This window comes from Fringilla coelebs, assembly GCF_963513975.1.
Source record: "Fringilla coelebs genome assembly, chromosome: 14".
Taxonomy (NCBI): Eukaryota; Metazoa; Chordata; class Aves; order Passeriformes; family Fringillidae; genus Fringilla; species Fringilla coelebs.
In genome coordinates, this window is record NC_140040.1 from 8539041 (window position 1) to 8563652 (window position 24612).

The 24612-nt window shown below is 41.9% G+C and overlaps 1 protein-coding gene across 1 annotated transcript; it reads left to right on the forward strand.

Annotated features, from left to right (window-relative positions):
* Window positions 1-536: 536 nt before the first annotated feature.
* Window positions 537-24344, forward strand: MBTPS1 (membrane bound transcription factor peptidase, site 1). The gene is made up of 23 exons (XM_084215008.1): window positions 537-579; window positions 2355-2847; window positions 3937-4194; window positions 4621-4824; window positions 5193-5303; window positions 6523-6632; window positions 6998-7114; window positions 7674-7741; window positions 8294-8396; window positions 9095-9246; window positions 10077-10238; window positions 10758-10902; window positions 11942-12130; window positions 12701-12873; window positions 13485-13600; window positions 15553-15709; window positions 16493-16617; window positions 17018-17095; window positions 18636-18776; window positions 21090-21221; window positions 21706-21832; window positions 22503-22633; window positions 23613-24344. The coding sequence occupies exons 2-23, from the start codon at window positions 2661-2663 to the stop codon at window positions 23807-23809; spliced, it is 3183 nt and encodes a 1060-aa protein (XP_084071134.1). The 5' UTR covers window positions 537-579; window positions 2355-2660; the 3' UTR covers window positions 23810-24344.
* Window positions 24345-24612: the final 268 nt, after the last annotated feature.

Consider the following 24612-nt stretch of genomic DNA (forward strand, 5'->3'; position numbering starts at 1 on the left):
TGACAGAGCGCTGATGTTCTTGATGTTAATCTCTATTCACTTTCTCATTGAGATAATTGGGCAGGAGCAGATACACTGTTATTTCTATCAGGAAATGACAGTCCCTCACATAGTAATACATGATGTCCATTTGTAACGTTGAGAGAATATGAGACTCCTCCAACTCCAGCAGGAACGGGACCCCAGGAAAATCCAGCCATTCCAAAGGCCAGCTCTGAAGTTGTGCAGATGGGAAACAGCTGGGGGGTACCAGGGTCAGGCACCCCTCACGGGGTCTGTCCACAGCTGGGGCCAACCTCGGCTGGCCCGCAAAGCCGTTTGCTTCAGTTGTGCGGGGTAAAGCTTGTATTGCCAACAACGCCTTCCGCTCGCTAGCAAACGGGCTCTAAACCCCATACGTTTTGTTTGGGTAAGGGTTTAAATGCAGCCCGCTCGCGGTACGGCCGCCGCTGCCGGCGCCATTCCCTGTGGGTAACGGGACCGCCCGCGCCTGCGCAGCGCGGCCCGCGGGGCTCTCGCGAGAGCGCGCCGGTAAACAGCGCTCAAGATGGCGGCGGGCCGGGCGGCGGCGGCGGCGCGGTGAGCACGGGGCGGGCGGGACGGGCCGGGAGCCCGCGGCTCCTTCAGGGTTTGGGGGCGGGCGGGGCGGCGCTCCTGCCCCTCGTCTCCGGGGCGGCCTCGCCCGCCGCCGCGGCGTGGGGCGCTCTCCGCCGGCTGTCACTTCACCTCAGCCCGGGCCGGGAGCGGCGGCGCTGCCCCGCACGGTGCCCGGCCAAGCTCACTGCGGCTTTAGTCCGGCCGGACGGTACCGGGCCCGGGCTCGCTGGGCTCGCTCGTGCTACTGGCGGAGCTGCCCGGACGGGTCGGTGCTGCTGCGCTGCAGCATCCTTGCGGCGTGCTCAGCCCGCGGGACGGATGGGGGCCTCGCTTCGGCAGGAGCGGGGAGTGACTCCGGGCGGAGCTCCTCCGGGGCAGGGGCAGGCTGGCAGGTGTGAGTCTCGTCCTAAGCTCAGGTGTGGGTGTTAAACAGATCGAACCTGTGGGCGTGCTGCTCCTTTGCTCTTAGTATCCATCGTACTTCGTTATCGTACTTACATACAACCTGTTATTAGCCACAAGGGTGTTTATTTTGCTCATTTGTGTGGTTGTTTTACTTTATTGCTGTAGGGGTTATTAACCGATGAAGTGATAAGGCAGGCAGAGCTTAGCCAAGGCCGGTAGTCAGTGCCCTGTAACTATATTGAGTTAGGAATGAAGGGGAAACTGTAACTGCTCACAGTTCCCAGTCTGTCATGGTGTTGTCAGTCAAATAAAAATAGAGGTAATTTCTGTCCCTGTTACAAGGAAATACTTGATAATGCTAAATAAAGTTAAATGAAAATGAAGTAACAGCTGTTGCATTCAGACTCGATTCATCTGCTGTGCTGTGAGGTCAGCCCATCATTCCCCTAAATCCTGTGAATCCCCTAGTAAGGCCCCTACGTTCCAGTCCTGGTCACAGCTGCAGTATACAGTTCTGTTCTGCTTCCCCAGGTGCTGTGACAAACCAGACATAAATGTTTCTCTTTTCTTGTCTTTTAATGGCCTTGTATTTCTCAGTTGCTGGTTGAGTGTTTGGAGTTCAGAAGAATACTTGCGTTGCAATTTTTCTGGAGTGTATTATGCACTTTGGAACATTAGGGGGAGAGGCTGTGCCTCCATGTGGAAACACTTCCAACACCTTCCTTTAACTTCATATGCTGTTATCAGCTCTTACTTCCTCAGGTGCCCATGTTTTTAGTAACACACACCCTGGCTCAAAAAATTTTTGAAAGACTTTTTTCATGTAGATTTTCAAGCACAGTCGCTGCAGCTTTGCCTCTTCTGGTATCTTTTGTCTTTACCTGGCTTTAGCATAGAGTTTGAATCTGATTTGCCTTGTGTAAAATGAAGTTCTGTGCATTATTTCTATTTGCCATGTTTCTGATTGGGAAAAAAAGCATGCTTTTTTTTAGTGTCCATGGGCACTTTTATCATGTTAGTATTTTATTTTGCACTTTTTCCCTGCCATGAGATTTGCATGTAATTTTTAGCTCTTTGCTCCACTTACATGAAGTGTGGTTGAGTTTGGTGGTCATTGTTGCCTGTTCTCTTGTCAGGTTAATACCCAAGTGCTTCACATATGCTCTGCTCTGAACAAGGGAAAAACTTCCGTGTTGGTGAACAATTGTCAATTAAATAGGAGGAACTTTTTTCCCTATTATTTCTAAAACAAACTACAAAGGTGTCTTTTTTTATTGTGATTTTCAGACTAGACAGTTGGACAAATTATTATTAATACATCTAATTATTTTCTGTATTGCCTTGCTTTATAGGTTGCCTTGCAATCAGCTTTGCTAATTCTTCTGGGGAGTTAACTTTGCCATCAGAAATGGAGTACAGGACTCAGCTGCCACATCCTGAGTGACTGAAGCATTTAATGCAAAATGGAGAAGAAGCGGAGAAAGAAATGAGCCTGTTTGCTAGGCTTGACCTGAAAAGACCATGAAATCTCTACTTATTTTGGATCCAGCTTTCAGAATATCCAGTTGATCAGCACAGTGAAAGCGACATTTGCTGAAACAAAAAGGAACTAGTTTATAAAGAAGAAAATTGTGATTTGAATATATGGAATTTTTGGAATGAAACCATTTTCTTCTACGACCATGAAGTTTGCAAACATCTGGCTTGTTCTGTTTGTTATTTTACTCTGTGGCAAAAAACACTTTGGTACCAGAGCAGGGAATTCCTCTCATGAGGCTCACGTGTGTCCTGGATGTTCTCGACTTACTTTGAAAGTGGAGTTCACTTCGACCGTTGTGGAGCATGGTAAGAAAGAGTTAAGCAGTAAAAAAAAATCCATGTCATGTTCATGTGTATGTTACTGATTTGTGGTGTTTGTGCAATTGTAACACTCAGAGTTTCTGTAGGAGCCCATCATCTGTTAAATTCTCTGTATTCGAAAAGAGGAACACTTCTCCAAAGGTTCTTTGTTTAGCTGGAGACAGTGTTCCAACAAGAGAGGGAAAGGGAAATCCAGAGGATTTTAAAGGTGAAAATGGAGTCGGAAGGCTTGGGGTGGGCAAGAGTGGTGTGTTTAGTAGCTTTTTGTTTTGACCTGGCCAGTAGTATGCTTGAGGCTCTTAAATAAAGTGTAACCATGCAGATGGGCCTGGAAGGGGAGAGAAAAGCAAGAAGTCTGTGGATTTGTTAAAGGAAGTGATACTTGCATGGAAGAATGGCAGATAATAGTGAAGGGAGCAGGTGAAAGGCAGAGAGAGGCAGATGCTGCAGCTGGGATGGCAGAGGACAGCAGTAGGACACCTTGACCCTGCATCCTGTGCTGCCTCAGGAACCTGCAGTGAAGCTGTGCTGTGCCTGGGTGTGTGCAGGAGGGTGGCAGAGGTGACATTTCTGTGCACAGCTGGCCACAGCCTTAACACAGTCAGTGTGGTGGTGTGAGCTGGAGCTGAGCCTGCTGACAAATCACTGGTGCAGATCAGGGACTGGGCTCTGGAGTCCAGCTTTGTTTTCTGAGGTTGTCATAGTTTTTGTACTAAAGCTCAGTACCATGTAGAGTCTTTAAGCCATACCTATCAAGAAGCACACTGAATTGACATACCAGTTTGTGGCAATAAATTTGTTCCCTCACCCCTGCCCCTCTCATGTCATTTTGCCTTTCCCTGATATTTACAATTCTACCTTCCTTTCAAAGGCTCTTGTCATATTTCTTATGTTTCCAACACCCCCAATCCTTTACATAGTGCAGAAATAAATTGCAAACCTGTAAAAGCAGCAGAAAAGGGTCTCAAATTGTGATTATTTGTTCTAAGTAAAGAAAAATTCACACTTTGCAATGTGAATTCATGTATAAGCTACTTAAACACCAGTTCTGATAAAGTTGTGCTCTTGTTCCAGAGTATATTGTGGCTTTTAATGGATACTTCACAGCTAAAGCTCGAAGTAAATTTATTTCAAGTGCATTAAAAAGTGGTGATATTGAGAACTGGAGGATTGTACCTCGCAACAACCCGGCCAGTGACTATCCGAGCGATTTTGAAGTTATTCAGATCAACGAGAAGCAGAAGGATGGAGTGCTCACTCTGGAAGATCACCCAAACATCAAGCGTGTCACACCTCAGAGAAAGGTCTTTCGGTCACTCAAGTATTCAGAGTGTAAGTTATTTTCTGTGTGCCTGCATGGGATCTGCTTTGGAAAAGTGTCCTTAGCCTCATTTCAGACCATCAGCTTAGCATTGCACGAATGAGAAGTGCCCTGCAGTTTTTCTTTAATTAACAGAAATCTATTCTTTTGGTTATAAAATTGCCAGAGTCTTGTCATACGTTTGCTGAAGCATGCTATTTTTCCATCTGCAACATGGAAATATTTCTTCTGTAGCAGTTGCTTACCTGAGACCAGGGACCTCTGTATCCATAGTAGATAAACCAGCAGCTTTTACTGATTTTGATTAGAGAAATTCGATTCTCAATAATCTAAAACTTTTGTTGTAGCACTATGATGCCTTAAATTTCCATAAGAATCAATTCTATGATGGTTTTCCTTGTGCTGTTTTTAATTTTCTTCATCCTAATTGTACACAGCTGATCCAGTGCTGCACTGCAATGAGACCAGGTGGACTCAGAAGTGGCAGTCGTCGCGGCCCTTGAGAAGAGCCAGTCTTTCTTTGGGCTCTGGCTTCTGGCACGCCACAGGCCGGCACTCGAGCAGGCGCCTGCTGAGAGCCATCCCTCGCCAGGTCGCTCAGACCTTGCAGGCAGATGTCCTCTGGCAGATGGGTTACACAGGTATGCTTCTGCTTGTTGCCTGAGAACAATAACCTTCTTGGAAAAACAAGTGAAGTGTGAGGAGAGGCTAATTGACTCGTGTGTGTTAACCTTTCACTGGCTGCCAGGTTGCAAAGATTGAGAAATAATTTGGTTTGGAATGCAGTGTATATTTATGGAGTGCTTGTTTGTATGTGTGTACTTAGGGGAAGTTGGTCATGTTTATGATGTTTGACTGAATTTCTGAGCTGGAATTTGAGTTTATTTATTACCTATAGCCGACTTGAATTGTAAATTGCTTACTACATTAAACAAAAGTTCTCTTTTAACTTGATAGAATAGATTTGCTATGGAGCTGAATCAGAAAAAGCCGTGTTTTCTCTTAATAGGTGCTGGTGTGAGAGTAGCAGTGTTTGACACTGGTCTGAGTGAGAAACATCCACATTTCAAAAATGTAAAGGAGAGAACAAACTGGACTAATGAGAGAACCTTGGATGATGGTGAGTTACTGAGCAATTTCCCAGCTCTTCCTGACATTGGTGTGTTTTGTGCTTGCTGCAGTGCTGCTAACATCTGTTAAAACTGTATTTCTTGATATTTAAAGCTTAATTTTGCAGTGTCCCAGGCACTTTGTACGCATACCAAATTCAGCAGGGACTATTAAGGTTCTGAAAGGGTGGTACATAAGTGTCCTTGGAGTCATATGTGACACTTCATCATAGCTCTTGAAAAATGTCAGGGCAAAAAGTTACTGTGCACCTGGGAATACGTTGCCCGAGAAGGTGGCACTTAGAGCAAACCCAACAAAGGTGGTTTTTTTCCTGCTCCTTTTCATGTTGCTGTTTCACAGTGCTACATATTTCCATACTGATGGGGGCCAGCATTTTCCTTCCTTACTGTGTAGTCCTAAACTGATTGGAGTTTGGCACCTTCCTATAAAGTTTCTCTATTCTATATAACTGAACCTCTTATTTTCTACACTTTGTTTGTGTTCCTTTTTTCTGTGTTGACCCTGACTTGCCCTGACCGTGTGCTTTCACAGATTATTAACTTCATACAGTTTGGGTCAGTGAGTCAATTGGCCATTGAATCTCCCTAGAGTTCGAGGTAGATGCTTGTATTGCTCAGTCTTGTGTGCACCTCCATAGTTTTGTTTACACAGTAATTACTTTACATTGCAGCACCTGCTTTTGGATAGCTCTTTCTGTAAGTTCTGTGCCCAGAGGGTTGCTGGACAGGCAGATTCAGAGTACAAAAATGTAATGTGGGCAGTCCAGTAAAGCAAAAGCTAAAGTATTTTTTGAGGAGAGGGGAAATGAATGTTTTCTTGTCTCATTGCTCATGCTTAACAAAATTTGATTATTGCAGACTCAGGATAAAAATCCTTTGAGAAGTCTGCATTAAAATATATTGACTTTGGAAAATGAGCTTCATTTTCCAAATCGGTAGCAATCAGGAGTGGATGGACTGGACAATTAATCACCCAAGGTTCATCAGCTCGTTGTCTGGCTACAGTGCGCTGCAAATTCTGTCCCCGCTGAACCTGGTAGCAATATATGGTTCAAAAAGACTAGGACTGAACCCAGCACATGTGATTTGTTGTAAAGTCTGTTAAATTTATGGGATTTTTGCTATAGGTGATGTTCAGCAATAAAAATTCTTTGCAATGGAATTCTTTGTGTTCTGATGTCTTATTTTGTTTCCTTCTCATGCTGATAGGTTTAGGCCATGGGACTTTTGTAGCAGGTGTGATAGCCAGCATGAGGGAATGCCAGGGATTTGCTCCAAATGCTGAACTGCACATTTTCAGAGTGTTCACCAATAATCAGGTAGCTATTTTACATGTGTTTCAATTCCTGCCTTTTCAAGTTAATGCTGTAATAATCCTTTCCTTTGGGAATATTGCATGCACTCATAAATGTAGACATTGATAAGTGGAAGGGATGCAGGTTTCTATTTATAAAAGACTTGCTACAAGATATCTGTCAGTTTCCAAATCTGGTACGTTTTTCAGAAATAAGATGGAAGTCTTACCTGTATAAGGGAGCAGTCACTCAAACGTACTGAGTGCTAGAAATTTAAGACCATTGTCAGTTTTGTGCTTTATTTTGGGGTTGTTTTTCTTCTCTGTCTAAAGCCTGCATTGTCAGATTTTTTTTTTTAATGATAACTTTTTCCCCTCTTTCTTACATAGGTCTCATATACATCTTGGTTTCTGGATGCTTTTAATTATGCGATCTTAAAGAAGATAGATGTACTGAATCTGAGTATTGGTGGGCCAGACTTCATGGATCATCCGTTTGTTGACAAAGTTAGTATGAGTAAATGAAGTGTGCATAATGCTGGTATCTCTCACACAAATGCTGGACTTGCAGAGCTACTTCTTTGTGTCTGGTCCTGCTGACAGTTTCTGTGTTTCATTTGCGTGCCAGAAATTTTGTACAGTGTACAAGCTTTTAGGAATATGTATAAGGAATGAGTTAAAAAAACCCCAAGCATAACCCAGATGTTCACAGAGTTATGGAAAATGCCCTTTAACAAAATGCTTGGTAATCTGCTAGAAAATTACTCCTAAGCAGACAATTAAAGGACCTTTAATATGAGACACTTAACTAAAATCCAGTCTTGGGTGCTTGACTTTGTCATCTACAGTGCTTTGTTACAGACAAAGTTTTTCCTTTGGCGTGAGAAGATTCTGTCAGCAGGGTTGCTGTCAGGGCTGGGTTATTGCTAAAATCATCTTAGGAAAGTTCAGAGCTTAATACTAGATATACAGTGAGATGTATCTTGTAAGGCTTAGAAAGAGGTTATGTCTGTTAGAAAAGTCTTTTTTGGTGGCAGAGCCGTATTGTAAACATTGTTTTTTGTAGGTTTGGGAGCTGACTGCCAACAATGTCATCATGGTCTCTGCTATTGGCAACGATGGCCCTTTATATGGGTGAGTGTCAGCAACCGCTTCAGAGGGAACTGGCTGTGGTGTTCTGTGGGTTTGGAAGTAGTTGTGCTTGGTCAGGAAGTTTTCTCTCCTTTTTTTTCTCTAATCTTAGAAAGTGACTCAAGTTAAACTCTTTCCCCTGTCCTTACTACTTACATTTTGTGAAGTACTTAACTAAATATTTTTCTTATAAACAGTGGAAGGTCAGCAGAAGAAGAATGGCAGTGCTTCCAGCTGACACTTCTCTTAGTGTGGGCAGACATTTGGGTACTGATCTTGGACTTAAGGAATATAGAAAGGATCAACCCAGGACAATTTGTGGTGTATTTCTAAAATAAATGCCTAAAAATAGATTTTGTTTTGTCTTCAAGGTGCATGGTTTGATAGTTACTGAGTTAGTAACTGCCTGATAAGTTGCTGTCACCTGTGAAGTATAAATATGTGACAGAAATCTGATGGCAGCACTTCTGTTACCAGCATAAACTTAAGACTGTATCTTGGTTTTTTGGGTTTTGTTTTAATTCTTTTATATTCCTGTCTCCCAACTTATTCTAGGACTCTCAATAATCCTGCTGACCAGATGGATGTGATTGGAGTAGGTGGCATTGACTTCGAAGATAATATAGCTCGCTTTTCATCTAGGGGAATGACCACTTGGGTAAGATATTTTCATGGTGGCTGCTCACATTTGCAGCCAAAATAAGCCTTGGAAGGGCAACCTTTTCTGAGTGGGCAGTCCTGTGTAGATGTGTGTTGGAGAAAAGAGATCAGAATAGTTAAGCAAGATGCTTAATGTTCTTTTCAGAGTTTCTCATATTTGTCCTCACTACTATTGACATTTTTGATGAATTTGTAAAACATCCACTTCCTTTTGATTGATGGTGAAGACTTGTCTGTGTGGTAAAATCTGCAAACATGAAGGTCTGCTCTTGTCCTTTAGTAGAAAAATCCTAGGATTTCCAGGTGCTACATGTGAAATGGCGCTTGCTTGCCTGTGGAGCTGAGGGGGTGCTTGCTGCACACATGATGTCAGATGATCAAGATTGCACAGCGATCTTGATCAAGGGGACTGTCACATGCTTCTGTTTGTGTAGCCAGGAATCAGTGTGGTTCTCCCTTGGTCAGTGGTTTCCTGCTTAGCAGAAATGCTGATCAGCCTAACGTTGAAAAGTTGGGAACTTGTGCTAAACAGCTTGAGTCATTCTTTGACTTAGTTGCTGTTCTGTGATGCTGAACCTCAGATCATTTGGTTTCTAATTTTACTTCTGAATGACCTGCAGTTAGTTTAAATGCCCAAATGAAGCCATCAGTGTTCATTTTACATTAGGACAATAATCCTTTTGTTTTCTTTCACAGGAGCTGCCTGGAGGTTATGGCAGAGTGAAGCCTGATATTGTTACTTATGGCTCCGGAGTGAGAGGGTCTGGTATGAAAGGTGGCTGCCGCTCCCTCTCTGGGACAAGTGTGGCATCTCCTGTGGTGGCAGGTGCTGTCACTCTCTTAGTGAGGTAAATCTTATATAAGAATCTCTAGAAAGATACCAATCAGTAGGGTCATAAAATTCTCTATAGAGGAATCCATCAAATAAAACTAGGTTGTGTTTACATATAGGAAAACAAGCTTGGAGAATAAAATCACTTGTTCTGCTTGAGACATTACCTTATCTGGCTACCTCTAAGTTTCATGAAAAAAATTGAGAACTGTTTTGAATAATAGTTAGGTCTTTGAGAATATAGTTAGAGAGAACAGTACTATGAGACAATTTTGTCACGTTTTTTAAGAATTTGGAATTGCTGCCCTTCTGTCAACTGTTGTAAAAGAGCAGCTGCTCAAAGTAGGCGCCTTTAGTAGGATAACTTTCTATGTTCTTGTAAAGTTTATAGGATGCAGGGGTTTATGGCCATTATCCTGTTGCGTAAGTCAGCTGTTGCACACTGAAGAATTTGAAAGTGGGAACTGCAAGTCCACGCCCTGTGTTTGTCCTAGCCACTCCATATGGAAGAGACAAACCTTTATTTGAGAAAGATGCAAAAAATTCAAAGTCACCATCATATTTCCCCCCAAAATGGTGTAGTTTTGTTTGAACAACAGAGGTACTTTTTCCCCTTGGAAGACAGATGTTTTATTTAGCATATAAAGATGCTGCCCTGGTTGTAATGACTGCTGGTCCTGGAGCACATTGTAAGGAGAAAAATTCATGTATTATTAGTTTTAAAGAGAAATATACCAGAAACTTGTCTCTCTTCTACATTTGTATAATGAGAAATCAAGCAATTATAGACAAATACAGAGAATGTTACAGCAAACTGATTTTGTAGTCTATTTTTTTCTGTTTCAGCACAGTTCAGAAGCGTGAAATGGTGAATCCAGCAAGTATGAAGCAGGCCCTTATTGCATCAGCACGGAGACTTCCTGGAGTCAACATGTTTGAGCAAGGACATGGCAAATTGGATCTTCTAAGAGCTTATCAGATCCTCAACAGCTATAAACCACAGGCCAGGTTAATTTTAATCCTTAATTAATCAGTGGTACAATAGAATTTGCTCTTTTGTTTAAGAGAACAGGTGGTGCATGTGTAGCTCAGTTGAGCAATCTGTGCTTGTGCAACAGTGAGGACTTGCACAGATCTTGCATAATCTCAAGCATGGATTTTGACCAGAGAATGGATGAAAAGTTATGCAGCAGTGTGTAGTCCTTTTCTCTTATAGCCTTAGATGTTATGAATAATGTAAGGACACAGTGGGAAAGTACTTAAATTTTAACTTCTGAGAATAAGGACCTTCTCCCTGAACTGAGATGTTTCCTTTTTTGTGTATGAAAATCTTGCCACAAAACTTAAAATAAAAAAGAGGAAGTGAAGAAGATTTTGGGGCATATTTAGGAAATGAGATGACGGATTGGTAAACTATGACTGGCATGGTTTATCTGAAACTTTTTTGTAGCTATGTGTAGTGGCATGCTCTTCTGTTTATTGTTAATTTTTTCCTCTTTAAATTTTCCCTCTTCTGTCCTGCTGCAGTTTGAGTCCAAGCTATATTGACTTGACTGAATGTCCCTACATGTGGCCCTACTGTTCTCAGCCCATATATTATGGAGGGATGCCAACTATTGTTAATGTTACTATCCTTAATGGCATGGGAGTCACGGGGAGAATTGTAGACAGGGTAAGTATTAACATTGTTCCAAATTCTGACTGGTAACGTTGCTAAAGCCTTCCCAGTAAATACTACTTTAGCTATGAGTTCCTCATAACAAACCTCACTGCTGGGAGCAAGAGATGCAAGATGTTTGATTAAAGGGTGCACCCACATTGGAGGATTTGGCAACATGAGCTGTCTACAAGTTTTCAAGCAATGCATTGGTTTCAGGGCGTGTAACATCTTATCTTTGCAAAACCAGTTTGAATTAAGATGTACTTAGAGATTTCTTTGTGTTCTCTAATAGCATTTAAAATCTTCTGGACAGACCTTATTAATTAATTTTTTTTCATCCTGGAACATAAATGATCTCAGTGAAGAATCCTGACACTAAATTAAACCTTTTCCCTGGGTCAGGGTGACCTGAATTTATCAGCTTAACCAGGCTCTGCTGCCAAACCTGTTCTTTCACACCCCTGATGTTGAGAGTGTTGGGTAGATAGGGAGGCTTTTAATTTAGTTTCAATGTAGCATAGATTTGAGAATTGATACAAGTTAAAGAAGACACCTGTCCTGTAACTCCAGCCAAGGTAAATGAGCCTGATTGTAACATTTTAGTGTGACTCCTGAGTTTTTTTTAGATTCAAGCTTACATTAAAGGGCACTGAAGCTCATATCGAAGGTCATTAGCTTATGGTAATACACACAGCTGATGTAGCTGGCCTGTGTCTGTTCCACTGTTAGCTGGCCTTGTTATCACAAGGGAAATCTTGTGCTCTCACCAATAAATGATTGCACATGATCTCAGAATGTTAAAGCAGGTTCACTTGGCAGCTTTTCACCATCCTGCCTCTAAAATTCTCTGGTCTGGGTCATTGGTGCTGTCACAGTTGGGGTAATTCACTGACACAACACCAAACTCTTGGGCTTGGAGGGTGTTTTTAAATTTGATGTAATCTTCAGAAGAGCTAATATTTTTACTTCATGCAGAGGAAAAGGGCTATGTGAGCAAAAAGTAGTGATTGCAAATACTGTGTTACCAGTGTTCTGTATTCTCATTTCACAGCCAGACTGGCAGCCCTATCTGCCCCAAAATGGGGATAACATTGAAGTGGCTTTCTCCTATTCCCCAGTCTTGTGGCCTTGGTCTGGATACTTGGCAATTTCCATCTCTGTAGCCAAGAAAGCATCATCTTGGGAAGGCATTGCTCAGGGTCATGTTATGATCACAGTATCATCCCCTGCAGAAAATGAAGTAAGTTCTCTGCATTTTGGATTTTCTGGGTGAAGAGTTATCTAAGCTGCTTTCTGATACACAGATACCTTGGTTTTAAGGGTTTGCTCTAGCCCTGTCATTTGAAACATAAGTTAAATTTGGGTCAGAAAATTAAAGAGTACAAATAATGTTCTTTATAATTGAGAATAAATTGCATGTAATTTAGAATCAGGAAACTTCTCTTTGGGACCAACATCATAATTTCATTTGTTTATTGTGGATTTTAAGTAATGTATTTTGAAAAAGATTGCCTGAATATGTTTCTTCTAGAACCATGCTTAATTGTTCCTGAGAAACTTTTAAGATGTTGGACAGTTGAACCAGATCACAGTTGTAACATATGTTAAGTTCTGAGCATAATTACAAACTGTTGAGTGCAATAAAAAATACTGCAGCAATTTAGGGAAAAAGTAATCTCTTTGTCTCTGGAGCTGGTACTGGTGACAAAAAGTAGATTTGATACCTCCAGCTTTTTGATCTTTTACAATCCTTGGTGAACTGATTGCTGTGGGGAGAAAGGATTTCACTGCAGTTTGTTCTGTCCTTCAGTCTAAGAATGGTGCAGAGCAGACTTCAACGGTGAAGCTTCCAATAAAAGTGAAGATTATTCCTACTCCACCTCGTAGCAAACGAGTCCTCTGGGACCAGTACCACAACCTCCGGTACCCACCAGGATACTTCCCCAGGGATAATTTGAGGATGAAGAATGATCCATTAGATTGGTATTTATCTCTGGTTCTATTAAATCAGTATTTCTTGATTGTGTGTTAATGAGATGGGATAATTTTACTGAATGCTGTAATTCTGGCCTTTTTCAGAGGGGCATGGGATTATCTTTTGTAAGAAGTCCATGTAAAGCACTTGGACTCTATGCTTTTGGTGCAGGATGGTTTTTTGAGCTCTGTGGTTTTATTAATGTGAAATGAAAAGCTTTTAAAATGCCCATTTAAGATACTGAGATTTTTGTTTGGCTTTTCTATTCTGACCTAATTTCTCACAAGAAGTTAAAGGGGATGTTTTATTAACTGCTTCAGCATTCACTTACCAAACAAACTTGACAATTTAAGACTAGAAGGGACCCCTTGTCTCTTAAGGGAGACTGTCTTCAAAGCAGGAAAAGACTTTGGTGACCTTTCATAGATGGAACAGGGAAGCAGCCATAGGAAAGTCATGCAGCAGTACCTCAGTGAGGATTAATTGGGTCAGTGACCAGAACACAAACTTTGGGAGTATGCAGAGGTGGCAGGTGGGCAGGATTTCAGAAAATCAGAAAGGTGGAAATAGATTTCTACATGCCAGATCTAAATGTCTTCAACACTTTTCTTTTTCTAAGGAATGGTGACCATATCCATACAAACTTCAGGGACATGTACCAGCACCTCAGGAGCATGGGATACTTTGTTGAGGTTCTTGGTTCCCCATTTACATGTTTTGATGCAAGTCAGTATGGTAAGCAGGAGTTAATTGCCTTGTTATCCATACTGTTAACTTTTTCTGAAATGACCTTTTGTTGGAAGACCAAAAATGTGTTGAGGGTACAAATAAAAATTCTAGTGGTAGTAGAAAAATATTTTGGCATTGGGAGTATTTATTATTTTTGTGTTGCTATTTAGTTGTGTGGAGTATTGCTGGGGAAACTTGCTTGGGAGTTTAGTAGGATTAATGCAGTTACAGTAGAATTAATGCAGTTTTTTCCTTACAGTGAAAAAAAGAGAGGAAAAGCCAGTCTCTGTGTGGGTTAAAAGCTCCTCAGTATTCAGTCCCACAAAGGCAGAACTGTATTTGCCAAAAGAGTTTGGCACAGTCAAAATGAAGCATAACCTGTTTAACAGACTAAAATCAAAGGTGTCCAATCTGGTTCTTTTTTAATGTTTAGTGATCTTTGATTAGATAAAAGAGTGGGTAAAGTGTTCATCCAGCCATGTGTGATAGCAAAGCAGTATCTGGTTTGTTCATCAGGAAGGAAATTGGATAGCTTGGCCAGGCATGGGACAGAACAAGCTGTCTGTGCTCTTTTCTGCTTCTATATCCCCCTTGTTTAACCCTGGCATGCTCCAAAACCCCTCTTCTGTTTTGGGCTGGGCTGTTTCTCAGTGCCCTGTAAGGTGAGGGTGCATTCTGCTGAGTTTGCCAGTTCTGGAACTGTTGCCAGTAGTAATCTTTTGTTTATCTTGATTCTTCAGTGAATATCTCACCACTGCTTTTAGAGTTCAGTGGATGTGCACATGGATACATAAATGTTAGCCCTTTAAAAAGTAGCAGAATAGTGTTTCTTCTGAGAGCACTGGTTTTATAATTGGTGGAGAGCAGCATTAGGGGACTTCTCTCTCCTCTGATTCAGCATTGTGTTGTTCCTCATTTCATTGTAGTTTGTTGTATTTTCAGAATTCCCTGAAGAAGAAGTGAGGGGAATAAAACTCAATGATCTGTGGTCCATGTGCCACTTGTCCCTAGCTGGTATTGTTTTCACGCTTGGTGAGGGTGCACTCTGTCCCATTTCTACAGGATCTTTATCAGAATGCTTTCCAAATGCAGACTGCCTGGACTTGTGGAATTGGCTTGGTTCCAAGGAGCTGTGAGACATGTGAGACATGGGGCTCACAGTGGTTTATCAGATTGCTCAGGGTATCATCCTGTCAAGATGTGTCTCTGAGGATGGAAATTTCACCACCTTTCTGGGCAATCAGAAAGTGAAGAAGCAAAAGGGCTTGGTATTTAGAAGCAATCTAAAAGCATAAGCATGTTTTCAGGGAATAAAAGTCTGCTTTTCTGGTTTTGTTTTTTTCAGTGATACAGAGAAGGTTGTTATTGCTTGTTAACAGGAGTGAGAGAGGGTTATGTAAAAGTGGCAGTGGCACTTTAGTCAGTCCTTCCAGAATGCAGCTGTAGTTTTCAAGGGGTGAATCAAACCACATTTCAGAGCAATTGCTGCCTACCTGGCTGCCAGTCTGCAGTAGTGAGGGGAGTACTGTTAGAGCTGGAGCAGTGAAAAACCTCCTGACCAGGCTGCATCTGCATTAGCACTCCAGTTTGGATCAGTGGTGAATCCCATCATTGTCCAGCTGTGCCACAGTTTGGCTCAGTTTATGGAGCATTTGGGTGACACCAAAGTGCAGAACACACACCTGACACATGTGGGCATTCAGTTCTTGGGACCACACAAGCAAGAGTCATAAGGAACACCCTAAAAACTTCCTGTGCTGCCAAACTAATTTTAGGATTTGTTTGTCTTTTATTTACCATCCTTAAATATGATTCACTAGATGAGCTGCCAGTGTAGGGCACATGGACCAGAAAATGTGAAAATGTCCACTTGTGTTGGCTTCTGTGTGGGTTGTGTGAATAGTGGTAACATCACAGTGACCAGCCTGGAGAACTCCTTTTTCTGCTTTTATACACAGGGACTTTGCTGATGGTGGACAGTGAGGAAGAGTATTTCCCTGAAGAGATCACCAAGTTGAGGAGGGATGTTGATAATGGACTTTCACTGATAGTCTTTAGTGACTGGTACAACACGTCTGTGATGAGAAAAGTCAAGTTTTATGATGAAAACACAAGGTACTGACTTATTTCCAAATGCTTTGGGAAATAAAATGCCGTAGAATTGCACATATTATCCTAAAAATCCCAAATGTGGTGCACTCTACTTCAGCATTTGGATGTTACCTGTAAGAAGGTGCTAACTTAACTAGCAGAGCTGACCTTAGGCTGCAGCTTAAGGAGCATAGCTACCCATTTTATCATGATTGTGGAGCACAGCTACCCATTTTATCATGATGTCTTTGGCACTGTATTCTACTTTTAATGCCAAGAAAAACATTTACAATGAAGAGAAAAAAGAAATTGGGGACTAGACCAACAAATGAAAATGGACATGTTTTTACTGTAGGGGAGCAGAATAGAAAGAAAACATTCATTGCAAGAGTATCACCAGGTCACGTACCAATTACTGAAATTGCTGCATGTATATATTGCATATAAAGAAAAAAGATATGACACTTTGCTTCTTTATAAATATGAGAAACAAGGTATATGACTGTCATTTTTACCTCAGCTTAGCCAAACAAAGAGCATAAGACTGAATTTCTTTCTAGTAGATTGAAGATTTTCATGCAGCTGAAATGTACTGAGAACTTTTACATCAGTATTATTTAACTCAAAAGCAGTGTGTTCAGAGACAGCTGCTCAGATGCCCGTGGAGTTAAAGAAGGCTTTGAAATGTGGTTTATTATTTAAATGGCTTTGTAAAGTCTGTATGCAGGAGGACATGTGACTTTGTTAGCCAAACTCTAGGAGTATATTCTGTGTACTTAAAACAGTGTTACACTGTAATTTTTACAGGCAGTGGTGGATGCCTGATACTGGAGGTGCTAATATACCAGCTCTCAATGATCTGCTTTCTGTCTGGAATATGGCCTTTAGTGATGGGCTGTATGAAGGAGATTTTACCTTGGCAAGCCATGAAAGTGAGTACTGGAGTCCATTGCACACAGGCTACACTGGGGTGTTTGGAAAATGGCTTTCTGCAAGTTTGAGATTGAGCAAGAGTCAAGGGAGCCGCTCAGATTCAGTGAAAAGAGTCTCATAAATGATTTCTTAAATTATTTCTTTATTTGTAGACTTTTTAATGGTATTTGATTTAGCTTTTCAGTTAAAAAAAACCTCCTAAACTGAAGGATTTGGAACGTGTGTAAAGGTGAGCCTGTGAAAGCTGTGCTTAGCAATGCTTTCTCTGCAAATGCACACATTGGTCAAAATGTGCAAATTCAGTGCAGTGTTCCTGGGAATGTTTTCTGCTGGGCCTGCTGGTGGGGAAGGGAGGGAGTGTAATTTTTGGTCTGACAGCAGTTTGGTGATGTCTTGCAGTGAATTACGCGTCAGGGTGCAGTATTGCAAAGTTCCCAGAAGATGGCATCGTCATTGCACAGACTTTCAAGGATCAAGGTATGAGCTTCCTGGTCCTTTTTTCTGTGTTTTCAGTAGAACTCTGGGGTCACCGCACAAGCAAAGTTGCAAAGTCAGATAGTCTAAAAACAATAAATGCAAAACCATATTGACAGGGTAGGTATTTTCACATTTTCTCATTTTGTCTAGCGCGTGTAGCTGATGCCTAACAGGTAGCAGCAGTGTGACTCTGTATACAATTATTAAATAATGCAATATCCAGGTGTTATATGCAGCCCTGTATTGTGATTGCTGTGGGGAAACATGATCACACATGTACACGTGTCTCTGGAAGGGGAGTTGTGTTGTAATTGTGTTACTGGTTCGCTCTTCTCGTAGGTTTCAAATGCTACTGAAATATATCCCTTGTCATATTTCATTGCCATATTTAGCATGAGTGTTGCGGTAGCTGTGGTGATCTAAGGATATAAATAAGAAAAATTTTAGTAGACAAAATGTCACCAGTGAAACTGTCACAAGGGAAAATTTTATGCATACAGGATGCCTGTGGTCTCAGACTTGAGTGCTCTGTTCTCTATGCATTTCCATTCTCTTTTATCATAATATCTTTTCATTTGGGAGAGGGTAATTCAGAACTGTAATGGCAGCAGGCAGTTTAAAAAATAAATCTTGTGTTTGATGAGCTTTTAGGAAGTGCTGTGCAGGAGCTCTGTGAGCAGATCTCTTAGGGTGTTGCAGGTCAGGTTTGTGCAGATGGGTGAAGAGTGTTTGAGTGTGAGAGCAGAAGCACATGCAGTGCTTCTGATACAAGTCAGCAAGTGCCAGAGAAGATCAGTGAGTTCATTGTAGTTTTGACTTAGCAGAGGTAATTACCTCGTGGAGAAATTCTCTGGAACAGTAGAGCTCATCTGTGTGAGCCTTTTGGAGAAAAGACAATATCCCTGTATGCCAATGACTTATGTATTTCCTTATGTGTGAGAGAGAAAGACAGAGTGTCAATTTGACAAGTAACCTGCTAGACCTGCTTTTTCTGTTGAATCCCTTTCATTGCAATTTCTGAGGCAGAAGAGCTCTCTGGTTTGCTTCTGCTGTCTAAACAGTGTCTTAAGTAAAGGGGATAAATTTCAAATACAAATATGAAATTTGTATTTTTTTTTCTAATGGATATAATTTTAGGAAGGAGAGGTAGGAAACCTTTAACCTAAAACCAGATTTCTGTAGAATTCTGCAGAAGGATGGAAATAACATAAAGAGCAGAACGTTTTGATTTTCAACCTTTTGCTGAAGATACTAGAATTTTTTATGCAAGGTTGTTGAAGACGGTCCAGATTGTGAGGTCTTTTTTTCTTTCTTTGAAGAAAATTTATTATCAGTAGGAAACTTTACAATCATGGTCTTGGAGCAGTTTCATTTTTATCATAACATGGTGGTTTTGAAAACTTTCAAAAATGTGTGACATGGTGAGGGGCATTGTTGCATTTGTCAGCTGGAAAGGCTGACATTTGTAGGCTGTTTTGTTTCATAGTAGATTGATACTGACTCTCTGCAGGCTATGAAATTTGTTTGTGCTTTGCTTTAGGTCTTGAAGTTTTAAAGCAGGAGACTGCTGTAATTGAACACGTGCCTATTCTGGGGCTGTACCAAGTTCCCTCGGAAGGCGGTGGCAGAATCATTCTGTACGGCGACTCCAACTGCCTGGACGACAGCCACCGGCAGAAGGGTGGGTGAGCCCTGCCACGGGCACTGCCCTGCACTCACAGCTCTCCTCTGGGCCTTTCACAGCCCCCACCGGAAGCAGATGGTTTTTAGGGACTCTAAATGTTCCACACAGGGGATTAATCTCAGTTCTGCAGAGCTCTGCTGAAATGCTCTGAGGTGCATTGACAGCAAGGGAGCACCCCACATTAAGTAGCCCTCTGATAAATGGAGCTGTTTACCACACACACTTATTTTCTGTTCCATGAGCTTTGGGGGCTGATTTTTGGGGTGGGCTGTTTTGCAAGGGGGGGGTTTGGTTTGTGGATTTTTTAGATTTTTTGGGCTGTTTTTGTTTGCAGAAGGCAGTAACAGTTAGACATTCTTGATCTGAAGTTGTGAAGAGGCCATTAGGAGAAACTTCCACTTTTCCCCTAGTTACATCTTCAGAGTGTTTATATAGAACAGAGGATTTTATCTTTTGAGTTTACACCTCAGCCTGCCTTGTTCCTTTTGCAGTGTTTCCTGTGAGGATTTATGGTAATGCTCAGTGTTTCAGTTGCGCATTACTACTTCAGGTTACCCTACTTCGACAGCAGCTGGTGTAAACATGTCAGAAAGTGGGAACTTCATTTGTTGTCAAGGCATTTGTTTGCAGCTCTGGGTAGCAGTTGTGTGAGGGGTGTGTGTGTTTTCTGTGGCTCCCAGAGAAGCCATGCTCTCTGCCTAGCACTGTGGCTAATTCTTATAAAATCTTTTTTCGAGCAGTTTGCAAATTTTTAAGAGGTTGCATAAGTTTCTCATGACATGTAAAGCAGAAGCTGGAAGATCTGTGGCTTGAGGGAAGGAAAATAATCCAATATGTGGAGTCTTTTTCTGTATTTCCACTGAAGAGAACTGAATTTTCCTTTTGTGATGAAAAGTACATCTAAAATTTTTTTAGCTTTTGTCACTGATATTTTAAAATACTACATGGTGCAATCCATCCCTTGCCTAATTTATTTAAGTTTAAAGGAACTTACTGCCTAAGGGAGCTCTCCATTTGCAGCTCACTTCTTTCTCTACCATACATTTTGGGGTTTTTTAAGAGTTCTGTGATTATTCCTTATCTGCCTTTGAGTTGCATTAACACCTGCACATTGGTGCCTTAGTGCTTGCTGCAGGTTATTGAAAGCACATAACAAAAGAGAAGATACATAGCTTTAAATTAAGTAGTAGAAAATAATGCTCTGTGACCTCCCTCATACTGTTAAATTCAGTGTGACATCTGAAGCAAGAAAGAGTGGAATGCTCTAAAGAAATCCTTTAAAATTAGCTTTTAAATTGTGAACCAGGAGCTATGTCTCCTGCAGAGACATCGGTGGCTTTAACTGATGAAAATTCCTAACATTTGTGAATATAAATCCTTAAAATCTGTTTGACCTCTTTGAAAAATCAAAGGTGAGGGTTAAAGGGACACTGGGATTATGAAGATTAACTCCCATTCCCAGCCAACTGTTCCTAGGGGCAGAAGTTCTGAGAAAAATGCTTTGCTATGTGGTGGAAATAGCTGATAAGGCATTGTCCTACTCCTGCAAAGGAAAGCTTTAGAGTTATGATGTGAACTAGCTGGAGTGCTTGTTGCTTAGGGGTAGCTCTGGATTAAGGTAGTAATAATTCAGGAGAGAATCAAAGTGAGGGATCATGAGCTTTTGAAGTGCAAAATAAACCATGATCCACGTGTATTGTGGTGTTGATTGCCAGCCTGGTCTGTACCTCAGCTGCTGTAGGTTATGCTTGTACCTTTAGCTGGGATGTAGCCAGAATGTTTCTCCCTTGTTTGTTTGTTTATTTTTTAAGCTTGAGAAAGCAAATGAGTCATGTCCTTGCACTGTAAACACTACCTTGTTCTTACTTTTCTTTGCAAGGTATTTATTTTGTATTTTCAAAAAACCAGTTGGTTCTCCATTTCCCTGTTAAAAATGATACCAGAAGCTCAGAGCTTTCTTTGCTTCTACTGAAGAACCTCATAATTTTTGTCAAAACTTGGATGCCTTGTGCAACCTGGAATTCCTGTATTCAAACCCTATTTTTTTGAGCCTGGTTTGGTACACAAGGGACACTATTTTAAGACTGAACAGTTTAATGCTGTGTTTGTGTGTTGCAGGGGAATGTGGGGTGTGTGTTGAAAGTCGCATCTTTCTGAAAGTGAGCCTAGAACTTCAGGAGAAAAGCAAGAGCCAGCAAAATGGATTGTAATTCTAAATGTCATTAAAGCCTTCTTAGCAGAAAGATAAGCCATTTAAAATGTGGCATAATGCATATCTTGTTTTGGGGCTTGGGGCTGTGAAATCCACAGATTGCTTCTGGCTGCTGGACTCCCTGCTGCAGTACACGTCCTACGGGGTGATGCCGCCGAGCCTCAGCCACTCGGAGCACCGGCAGCGGCCGCCCTCGGGAGCCGGCTCCTCCCTCCCCGAGCGCATGGAAGGTGAGAGAGCCTCACGGGACTCACAGGGCAGGAAGGCTGGGGCAGATCCCTTGAGTTACGTGCCAGCAAGCTTGGTTTGCTGTGAGCTCTGCAGTGTTGTGCTCTTTTACTGGAAGAAAGCACATATTGCAGGGTTTTGTTGTGATAATATAGTTGTGATTAGACTGAAGAAAATGTACTTTTCATAGAGTAGGAATGTTCAGATGCCTGTTTTTTAGGGGGGCATTCTAGTTACTAGCTACAGAGCATTATAATGCATTCAGTCTTATCTCACATACTGCCAGAAAAACTTGGATTAATGGCTGTGGGTAGGTGCAGACTCTTACTGTTACCCTTAGGTTAATTCTGATATTTAGCTGTGAGTCCTCATTACTAGAAACAGCTCCTGGGTTTACAGCAGCACTGTTTAGCCCAGGGTCAGTGTTGGTAACTTTAATCTTGCCTGTCTTTGTGTAAGCCAGTCTCTCTCTGCTGTGGGTTGCAGGTAACCATTTGCATCGATATTCAAAGGTGCTCGAGGCTCATTTGGGAGACCCTAAACCCCGATCCCTTCCTGCTTGTCCTCACCTGTCCTGGGCCAAACCACAGCCTTTGAATGAAACTGCCCCCAGGTTAGTATATGTCTTTCTTATACAAGAAGTCTCATTTTTTGGTTCAGCTGAAAAATAATTTGTCCTATCTACTTTTGAAAGGGACAGCTGTAATGCCTTTTCCTAGAAAAATACCAGATTGCAAAGAGGAAATAATGATTAATGCCTTTTCAGTGAATAACTCTGACTCACCTAATAGCTACACTATGAAACTCAGGGATTTTAAAAATAACTTCACAAGTCACTGTTATGATTGTGCAATTCCAACTTCGAGTGAACAATCTTGATAAACCCATCGTCATTGTGTGCCTTGGAAAGAGTTTTCTGGAGCATCTTCTTGGACAGCTCTCCTGGTGCTGCCTTCTCTTGTGCCATTTGTCATTCCCTTGAAGGAAAGTGCTCAGCACACAGCCCTTGCTTGTCTGCTGGTGGTTACTTTTAGAAGTCTGCGTGCAAGAAAGAGAGTTGTTGGTAAATAGTTACTGATCTAGGTTGTGTCCCTTTGAAGTCTGAATTTAATTTTGGAGGCCTGCAAACTGCAAAACCTGAAGAATGGACTGGATCATCACTTGGGTCCAGACTAGTGAGTTATACATAGGTTTATATGTACTGTCACTTTCTATGTTCCTACAATATTCCTTGCATTAATGAAGTAAGTGGGCAGACACCTCTGTCTTTTATTTTCTTCTAGCAACCTTTGGAAACATCAAAAATTACTGTCAATTGACCTTGATAAAGTGGCACTGCCCAGTTTTCGACAGAACCGACCCCAAGTGAGACCACTGTCCCCTGGAGAAAGTGGAGCATGGGACATTCCTGGAGGTAAATATTGAAAGGTTTGAAAATCGCTGTTTTGGTTTTGTTTTTTGCATAAGCTTTGAAAAAAGCCCAAAACACTGTGCAGCCATATGAGAGACCACTGTTATTTTCAGTTGTGAAGAACGTTCATATAATAGTAGGGCTATGGTTTTTTTTGTATGTGAATAGTTTGTTTAATAGAAAGTGTGCATGACATACTGGGAGGAAGATCTTGGTGGGTGCATTTTAATAGTTGAGGTTTGTTTTGCTGCTGTTCAGACTGATGGGTCAGCAGCAGCCCCCGTCCTTGGGAGCAGTGGGAACATACCCACTGCTAATTTCTTCTGTGAGTGCACAAAAGCAGAGTCCAGAAGAGTTTGTCAGAACGGTGCCTTTAGCAAGCTGTTACACTAACAAATGATGTCTAGCACTCAGAACAGCTTTCAGGTGGGCAGCTCTCCTTCACAAGACTGGCATTGCAGGCTGAGCTGGAGGCAGTTGGAAAGCTTCATATGTGCTCTTTTTGCAGTCTGAGCTGCTAGACCAGAAACACCTGTAAAAATGAAGGGTTTGTTTCTCTAGCTCATCCTCACTGTATGCACAGTCTCTGGAGCAAGCAAGCATGAAATCACTTTCCTCGTTCCATCAGGATTTGAATTACGGCAATTACTTAGTAGTAAGATTATGGTCAAGTGTCTCCATCTCTCTTCTAATGCAAAACAGAAGACTGTTGTTGCAGGGGAAATCTGGGCTATGCTTTCATGTGCCCAAATAGGTCAAGGTGGAAATGCTGGTGCTTTCCTGTAACGTTAGCATCCCATCTGATTTTCACTAATCGGTCTGCAGCTGTTAATCTTCCTGTCTGAACTGTAATCTGATTAATGGCTGCCTGGGCTTTGAACAAGAGTTAGGGGCAGATCCTTCTGGTAGATGGCATTAGCACCACAAAGCCATCGTGGCTCACGTGGTAACTGCTGCCTTCCAAACCTCTTTGCCTCTCTAGGTATAATGCCGGGCCGGTACAACCAGGACGTGGGACAGACCATTCCTGTCTTTGCCTTTCTCGGTGCCATGGTGGTCCTGGCCTTCTTTGTGGTGCAGATCAACAAAGCCAAGAGCAGGCCAAAGAGACGGAAACCGCGCGTGAAGCGGCCGCAGCTGATGCAGCAGGTTCATCCACCAAAGACACCTTCTGTGTGAAAGCTCTGCCTTGCCAAAGATGACCTCCTGTGGCTGCTTGCTGTCCAGGGCCATGGATCGCTCGCAGTGGAGGTGCAGCGAGCGTGCACCTGACATCATCTCAAAGTCTTTGGTTTGTGGAGAGGAAAAAAAGAACCTCAGCTGATCATCTGTACATAAAACTGCAGCTTTAAGCAGCTGAAGCCACCAAAGACTTGAATACTGTTGAAATGGCTGCTTAGTCACTACATATCCCAAGAGGGGGAAAATGGACCTTTTTTTTAAGCTGACCAAACTAAAATTTATTTGTTTAGAGGCTATTTTCTATATTTATTGTTGGGGAGGGCGGGGGAAAAGTCACTTTAAGGACCTCTGCTAAGGAAAAACAAGTGCATTTTTTTGGATGGAATGCAATTTTCTAGAATGGTTCTATGCTGAAGAGTATAATGTGCACCGTTAAAGGAGGAAGGGACTGAGAGAGACCAGTACAAATCAGTGAGGCATACTCCTGCAGTTTATTTTTATAAAGCCAACTACCATGATGTTTTGTAATTTTTGGTCACGATTTCACCGTTGTTGGTGAAGCAGATTTTTCAATAAATATGTTATCTATATGAAGCAAAGACAGCGTGCTAAGTGTCTCAAAGAGAGCAAATTGCTGGGTAGAGAAGATTTTCCTGTCACCTCTCTTCCCACCATATCTTTGTCCTTGCCAGTGGTATCCCAAATTGCAGACTTTCCTTTGCAGCACTAACTGGGCAGTCATACAAACAGTGCTTGCTCTGAGTGAACACAGAGTTCTGGAAACCTTCAAAACTCTGCAG

What these genes read in the sequence shown, in the direction of transcription:
- MBTPS1 (XM_084215008.1), top strand. Translation starts at nt 2,661, where the DNA reads ATGAAACCATTTTCTTCTACGACCATGAAGTTTGCAAACATCTGGCTT. An exon ending in ACAGACTTTCAAGGATCAAG is followed by an intron (nt 17,096 to 18,635) that starts GTATGAGCTTCC and finishes GCTTTGCTTTAG; the next exon opens with GTCTTGAAGTTTTAAAGCAG. An exon ending in CGACAGCCACCGGCAGAAGG is followed by an intron (nt 18,777 to 21,089) that starts GTGGGTGAGCCC and finishes TGAAATCCACAG; the next exon opens with ATTGCTTCTGGCTGCTGGAC.